The sequence below is a fragment of the Cibotium barometz genome, chromosome 42 (genome assembly GCF_041138505.1).
Source record: "Cibotium barometz isolate CiBa-2024 chromosome 42, ASM4113850v1, whole genome shotgun sequence".
In the NCBI taxonomy this organism is placed as follows: domain Eukaryota; kingdom Viridiplantae; phylum Streptophyta; class Polypodiopsida; order Cyatheales; family Cibotiaceae; genus Cibotium; species Cibotium barometz.
In genome coordinates this window covers 48,943,537-48,951,870 of record NC_141087.1, presented here as the reverse complement: position 1 = coordinate 48,951,870, position 8,334 = coordinate 48,943,537, and the positions used below count along the sequence as shown (strand labels likewise).

At 42.0% G+C, this 8,334-nt stretch overlaps 1 protein-coding gene across 1 annotated transcript; it reads left to right on the top strand.

The window, feature by feature from the left end:
• The first annotated feature begins 2,546 nt into the window (after window positions 1–2,546).
• LOC147614572 (pentatricopeptide repeat-containing protein At4g18520, chloroplastic-like) lies at window positions 2,547–4,444 on the top strand. Its single transcript, XM_086780561.1, has 6 exons — window positions 2,547–2,816; window positions 2,974–3,237; window positions 3,388–3,506; window positions 3,768–3,877; window positions 3,976–4,285; window positions 4,387–4,444. The coding sequence occupies exons 1-6, from the start codon at window positions 2,547–2,549 to the stop codon at window positions 4,442–4,444; spliced, it is 1,131 nt and encodes a 376-aa protein (XP_086636687.1).
• The last annotated feature ends 3,890 nt before the right edge of the window (window positions 4,445–8,334 follow it).

The following is an 8,334-nucleotide window of genomic DNA, read 5'->3' as shown; positions in this document are numbered from 1 at the left end:
CTTGGCAAAAAAGGTGTGAAGCCTGATATTGCAATCCCAGCTTCTGCTCTAAATTTCTATTGGGCCTTGACAAAAACCCTAATTCTCAAGACATTCCTAAGAGAGAGATAGATAGAGAGAGAGAGAGAGCCTTTGTCTGTCAAGCCGTAAGCAAGAGAGGCTGGAAAACGAACGAAGGGTCAGGTCCATACCTTCAAACGAAGAGAGTGCATGGAGAGGGAAAGACTCGAAACTCTATGCTCTGCGCTGCTCCACTCCTTTCTCCATCGCGTTCCTCGTTCTTTTGCCCAAGTTTTGCTTTGAACGGTTGTTTTAAATTTTTGGAGTTTATTTTGACCCGTGCCACATCAGGTCTTTTGATTTGAATATATAAACTAATGACTAATGACTTGTAATTCTGAGCTTTGAGATAAAGCCGTTAGATGCCTGGCCTAATAATAAGGGCTACTAGTATTGCACCCGCGCGTTGCTGCGGCGGCCGACCAAGGTTCCAGAAAAGAACTATTCCCTCTCTACAACCATCTCTCTCTCTCTCTCTCTCTCTCTCTCTCTTTCTCTCTCTCTCTCTCTCACACACACACATGCCCTCTCCCTCTCTGTCACGTACACACACTCTCAAATGTTGAAACTCTCTCTCTCTCTCTCTCTCACATGCACACACATATACACACCTGCTCTGTCTCTCTCTCTCTCTCTCCCTCTCTCTCTCTCACACACACACACACACACATGCACACACTCCCTCTCTCTTCTTACACTCTCCCACACATAGAAGCGCTCTCTCTCTGTCTCTCTCTCTCTCTCTCTTTCAATCTCTCTCTCTCTCTCTCACTTACACTCTCTCTCTCTCTCTCTCTCTCTCTCTCTCTCTCTCTCTCTCACGCACACATACACATATGTAAATATATAGTATATACAATATTATGTTTTAGATACATAAACCTATACATAGACACATATACTTATATACATAATATATATAAGTGTGTGTATCTATAGGTATGTAAGCATGTATACAAAGATTTCATTGAAAGATGTGAGATGATATCTTCTTAGATTCAAATTCAAGATTGCATTGGAATATGTGAGATTTGGCTCCTCCTCACGCTTGAAGGAGGAGTGGTTATTTTGAATTAGCCCCACCTCCTTTGCCCACGTGGAGGGAGGTGGGGTTCTCCTTAATCCTGTATAGATAGATTACCTGTGCCCGTCGGTCTCTCTCCAACAACCGAGAAGTTTCCTTACAACTTGAATGGCTACATTGAAGCGGATTCGGATGCCCATGATCAGAGAAGAGCTAGAGAAGGGTTGTTTGAAATGTTTTTGGTGGCAGTAATACCTTCCAAAACCTTGCATAAATCTTGTGCAGGTACACAGAAGAGGGAAACCTACTCTACGGTGCACAAAATTATAGATCACTCGAAAACTGCCAAGTGTTTATGCTGGTGAAAGTCGAAAGAAAGCGCAAGGTGTAGAAGAAGGTTTTTGACAGATCTATGAATTAGAATAACTGCTCCTAGAATTCTTTAATCACACGTCTTATCAAATGCGGCAAGCCATACCATGCTCTCGTCCTGTATCAGAAAGTGAAGACGGAATTTTTACATCCAAATAGGTATACCTTTGTAGCCTTACTTAAGGCTTGTGCTGAGCTGAAAGATGTAGAAGGAGGCCGCCAAATACATGCAATGATTGCCAAAGAGGGTTTGCTGGAAAGAGATCTCTTTGTCAGCAATGCACTGGTCGACATGTATGCCAAATGTGGCTCGTTTGCAAAAGCACAAGAAGTGTTTAACAAAATTCCAATCGGGATATAGTGACGTGGACTACACTAATGGCAGGATATGTCAAACATGAGTGTGGTACGGAAGCACTGAACTGTTTTGAACAGATGCAACTCGAGGGGGTCCCTCCAAATGCTGTCACATTTGCTTGTAGCTTGAAAGCTTGTGGCAGTATTGGAGCCATAGACAAGGGCCGAGAAATACATGCTGAGATTGCTAGAAAAAAGCTACCGGAAAGAAACCTTATTGTTGGCAATGCGCCAAATGTGGCTCTCTTGCAAAAGCACAAGAAGTGTTTAACAAGCTCCCAGTTCGAGATGTTGTCTCGTAGACTGCACTTATTGCGGGATATGCCAAACGTGATCTTGGCAAGGAAGCACTGAACTGTTTTGAACAGATGCAACTTGATGGGGTGTCCAAATGCAGTCACGCTCACTTGTAGTCTGAAAGCTTGTGGCAGTATTTAAGCCACAGACAAGGGCAGAGAAATACATGCTGTGATTGCGCGAAAAGGGTTTTTGGAGAGAGACCGCCTTGTCGGCAATGCACTGGTTGACATGTATGCCAAATGTGGCTTGCTTATTACAAAAGCACACGAGGTGTTTGACAAGCTTCCAGCTCGAGATGTAGTCTCGTGGACTGCTCTGATAGCAGGATATGCCGAACATGAGCTTGGTGAAGAAGCACTGAACTGTTTTGAACAAATGCAACTTGAGGGGGTCCCTCCAAACGTGCTCACATTCGTTTGCAGCCTGAAAGCTTATGGACAGGGACCGAGAAATACATGCTCAGGTTGCTGTAAACGGGTTGTTGGAATCGAATATTGTTGTTGGCAATGCATTGGTTGATATGTATACCAAATGTGGCTTGTTAGCAAAAGCACATGAAGTTTTTGACAAGCTTCCAATTCAAAGTGTAGTCTTGTGGAATGCACTGATTGCAGAATATGTTAAACATGAGTGTGGTGAGAAAGCATTGAACTGCTTTGACCAAATGCAACTCAAGGGGGTTTCTCCAAATGCGGTCACATTTGTTTGCAGCAAAAGCTTGTGGCAGTATTGGAGCCATAGACAAGGGCCGAGAAATACATGCTGAGATTGCTCAACTAGGGTTGTTGGAAAGAGACCTTGTTGTCTGCAACGCACTACTGGATATGTATTGCAAATGTGGCTCTCTTGTGAGAGCACAGGAAGTGTTTGACAAGCTACCAGTTCGAGATGTGGTTTCGTGGATTGCACTGATTGCAGGGTATGCCAAACACGAGCTTGGTGAGGAAGCATTGAACCGTTTTGAACAAATGCAAGGCCATGGGGTCTGTCCAAATGTTGTCACGTTTGTTTGGAGCCTAAAAGCTTGTGGCAGTATTGGAGCCACAGAAAAGGGTAGACAAATGCATGCTGAGATTGCCAGAAGAGGGCTCTTGGGAAAAGACCTTGTTGTTGGCAACGCACTGGTTGATATGTATGCCAAATGTGGCTTGCTTGCAAAAGCACATGAAGTGTTTGACAACCTTCCAGTTCGAGATAGAGCATCTTGGAATGCACTGATTACAGGATATGCCAAACACGAGTATGGTGAGGAAGCATTGAACTGTCTTGAATAGATGCAACTTGATGGCATCTCTCCAAATGCTGTTACATTTACTTGCAGCTTGAAAGCTTGTGGCAATATTACAGAGAAGGGCAGAGAAATTCATGCTGAGGTTGCTGGAAAAGCGTTGTTGTAACGAGATTTTGTTATTGGCAATGGCAATGCACTGGTCGATATGTATGCCAAATGTGGCTCCCTTGATAAAGCACAGGAAGTGTTTGACAAGCTTCCAGTACGAGACATAATCTGGTGGACCACACTGATTGCAGGATATGCCAAATCTGAGCGTTGCAGAGGAAGCATTGAAGTGTTTTAGACAGATGCAATTTGAAGTGTTTTAGACAGATGCAATTTGAAGGGGTCTCCCCAAATGCAGTTACTTTTCATTTGCAGTCTGAAAGCTTGCGTCATTATTGGAGCCCAAGACAAAGGCAGAGAAATGCATGCTGAGATCACTAGAAAAGGATTTTTGAAAGGAGACATTGTTGTGGGCAATGCACTGGGTGGATATGTATGCAAAATGTGGCTCGCTTGCTAAAGCACAGGAAGTGTTTGACAAGCTTCCAGTTCGGGACAGTCTCTTGGGCTGCACTGATCGCAGGATATGCCAAACATGAGCATGGCAAGGAAGCACTCAACTGTTTTGAAGAGATGCAGCATGAGGGGGTCCCTCCTGATGCTGTCACATTTGTTTGCAGCCTGAAAGCTTGTGGCAGTATTGGAGCCATAGATAAGGGCAGAGAAATACATGCTGAGATTGCCAGAAAAGGGTTATTTGAAAGTGACCTTGTCGTTGGCAACGCATTAGTCGATATGTATACCAAATGTGGCTCGCTTGCAAAAGCACAGGAAGTGTTTGACAAGCTTCGAGTTCGAGATATTATGTCCCTGATTTTGCAGGATATGCCCAGGTAGGAGAAAGTGAAAATGTTTTCCATATTTTTAACGCAATGAGAGGAGGTGGCCAAAAGCCAGATGGGTTCACGTTTGTCAATGTTCTTAATGCATGCAGTCACGCAGGTCTAGTGGATAAAGGCCAGTTGTACTTTGAGTCCATGAGAAACGACTAGGCATTGGTCCTACTCTTGAGCACCACACTTGTATGGTCGATCTCCTTGGTCGTGTAGGCCACTTAGACAAGGCGGTGGGGATGATTAAGAAGATGCCATTCCATCCTGACCTTGTCACAACAGCATCCTTGTCACCAAAGCTTGCACCATTGCATTTTTGTTGCCTACTACAACTAACTTCTACATAGGAGAGCCATCGCTATCCTCGACACGAGCCTTCTTCACCGACCGTGCTTGAGCTTCGATCTCATCTTTGCTTCTTTGTCGGTCTTCTACTCAGAGTCACCTCACATAAGAGGGCCTCTTGTACATGATTATGGTTTCATATTTTGACATTAATATTTTTATAATGCTAAGACCTCAAACCTTTGTACATACCAATTATTATTTTATACTTTTAGTAAGCCCAAGACTTTAAATTTATAGCTCACTATATTTTTGGAAGAGCTTTTAAACACTCAAAATCTCAAAAGCACTTATACTTTGTTTTTCAATTTATCTTTTTGAAAAGTAAGCTTTTAATACATATTTAATATAAATATGGATAAGTGATATGATAGACCACACTCATCCAGGCCTAATCTTGTGTGGACGGGGATTGCTTTCTTATTTCCAAGTTCTCTTGTTTATTTTATTTTGTTTATGTATGGTTAATACTTTCAATTTGTTCCTAGTCTATAGTTTGCTCTAATTTTATTTTGCTCTTGTGTCGACGTGTGGCCTGGATTTGCATATAGCCACCCACATTCTAGTTTACCATCTATTATAATCCTGAATAACAGCTTGCATGCGTATCACAAAACCATATCAAGCAACATATAAATTCTCTCTCATGTGAAGTATAAGAGGATGGAGACCAACATGTACCATCTATATAAAGTGAGCATGGGATAGATAACTGTTATTTAGCATCAACAATCTTTTTTCATGCAAAGCATGGTCATGAATCGACATACCATATTGGGTAACATACATAAGATACCATCTATCCAAATGTACCCAGTGTGAGGACAAAAGGACGAAAGGACCAGATGTGCGAGAGATCATAAAAAATCAACACAATATGAAATGGATGAATGAGCGTATGTGTAATGATGAATAAAATCATGTACAAGAGGCCCTCTTATGTGAGGCGACTCTGAGTAGTAGATTGATGAAGAAGCAAAGATGAGGTCAAAGCTCAAGCACGGTCGGTGAAGAGGGCTCGTGTCAAGGATAGGGATGGCTCTCCGATGTAGTAGTTAGTTGTAGTAGGCAACAAAAATGCAATGGTGCAAACTCTGGTGACAAGGATGCTGTTGTACCTGAGGGGTGCAGACTTTGGTGACAAGGGTATTGCAGTACCTGGAGGGGTACAAGGCTAGGTGACTGCCAGAGGACTGCACAGGAGAAAAACTGAAGATGAGGTTGCAGCAACAAGAGATATCTAGGCTGCTACTGCTCCAAGGGGTAGAGCCGAGAGCATACTAGTGTGTGGGTAGAAACATTGTTTGCAGAATGTTGGAGACAGCTACAGCAAAGAAATGATGGTGATCCAGACTGTTGCAGAGGTAGCACTGGCAACAAAAGATAGTCGATGTTGATTATGATATTGTGCTACTACTGAATTATGAAGTGATTGCTAATATATGTGGTTGGGCCACTGGTCGACCCAGAGAGGGACTGTCGACCAACAACACGAGAACAAAATATCAAATAAAATGCCCTGTACACACCCAATAGTCTATAAGTGCATTATGATGAAAAGTAAAGCCCAACTTCTAAGCCATGAGATGTGTCCACAAATCGCATGCATCCAAAAGAGTTGATCCCACATTTGTTTCTCAATGCGCATCATATGAATTGTCAGCATAAGTAAGTGAATTGTTAAAATTCCATGTAATAAAAGTATTTGATAGCCATGGATATATTTAAAAAGACTACTACATTACAGACCTAGTCATCGCTGAAGTTTGTGAGACAAACACACAAATTTGTACAGCTCATCAACAATCATACATTACACAACAATCCATCTACCATTGGGATCATTGTATGCAAAGTTTGTGTTCAACCATGATAACAGTACTAGAAAAGACTTGCTTTCCCACATATAAGATGCGATAACTAGAGAGAAAACCCCATGTCTACCAGCAAAAGCATACTAGTTATGCTCTTGCAAAACAAACTATATGTGGTTGCATAGTATTTACATAAGACCAAAGGGACCTCCATAGCATGTGGTTGCATAGTATTTACACAAGACCAAAGGGACCTCCATTTGCACATTATATGTAAAGCATTTGATTGGTATATACAGATGTACAACAAGTATAAGTAAAAACATTTGATTGGTATATGTAAAGCATTTGATTGGTATATATAGATGTACAACAAGTATAAGCAAAACAAGTTATCCTTCAACCTACATGGTTTCTTGGCTCTCTGTATCACTATACAATGTATAAAGTGGAATATCACTATGAACATTACTCGCATGTAAAAGAGTGTGAGTGCTAGCAGATACATCATGACTTGTTGCAATGTGTGCCAAAACAAGGGGTTACCCCTCACAATTGCATCCCATATTATGCCCACACCTGTAACATGAACTGGGATACCAGGCACCCCAAAAGTTTGCCTCGTTATAGAGGTTCCTTCTGTCCAATTATGAGACACTAAAGATCTTCGTCTAAGAGGACATTTTTCTTAGGTGTCTGCCACGTATTTGGCTCTTGCTTTGCCTTTTTTTCCTTTTTATAACAAGAGGACTTTCTCTGCCAATTTACTTTTTCCTTATTTAGGGTGACATTTGGAGCCTACGCCACATTTTTTTCCGTCTACTGCTACACGGGTACAACAAGAACAATCTCTAGAGGTGATATTGTCGCTACTGGCGGTTGCAAAAGTACCAATTGGCATTCTAAGGCCATGTGTCCAAACTTTCTACAAGAGAAACAAGTTCCAACAAAATTCCCCCATTTGAGCTTAAAGAAAGCTTGTGTCTAAAGTCCTTGCAGCTTAACATCCAAGGCCACTTGGGAAGAGGTTGGTTTATCTGTATCCCAAAGGATGCAAAATCTATTGACACTTCCACAAGACCTGGGACAGCAAACCACTTTGACCAGCAATTCCATCAAAAAAGGTAAAGCAACATGCATAACTTCCACCCACACAAGACATTTGTGTTTGATGAAGCTTTGATAATCCTTTGTAGGCGACCATGGGTATACATGCACCATCTCCTGTCCAAAAAAAAGGTGACTTTTCCAAAATAGTTTGTTTATGCTATGGATTAGTAAGTAAAACCTCATAAAAGCCACAAGCGGCAAAGTAGTATCCCTCAACATAGCAACCTATAAGCATGGCTTTAAGCCACTGCCCAACATCAGCAGTTGTGCAGTTATCTTTCCAAGAAAAAACATCAGCAGCTGTGCAGTTATCTTTTCAAGAAAAAACAGAATCGCAGCTCTCTACGAGAGTTTCATCACAGGGTCTAGTAATACGTGGCCAGTGGTAGGTACCAACGACGGTTGGCTCTGCAGAGGAGGAGATCGACGGCAAGCAAATGGAGGAGGTCGACGGTGAGCAGGAACAAGAGAAGGAGGAGATCAACGGCGAACAGAAACAGTACACACCCTTAGTCACGACAACAAGCACACTCTCCTTCCTCGAAAAGATGAAAGCATTTAGCATCTATAATTTTCTCCTCTATCTTCAATACAATTGCTACAAACCCGCGGGTTTTGGACCTCATCATGTATCAGGTATGGCACATGCAATAGCAAAGTTCTCGCTATGTTCACACAACACATCTTTCTTTACATCATTGGATATGTAAACCTCGTGTGATTACCTTCCTGATGCATTTTGAAGGAAAGCTATTTTAGCTTTGCATAAATATTTTTGCT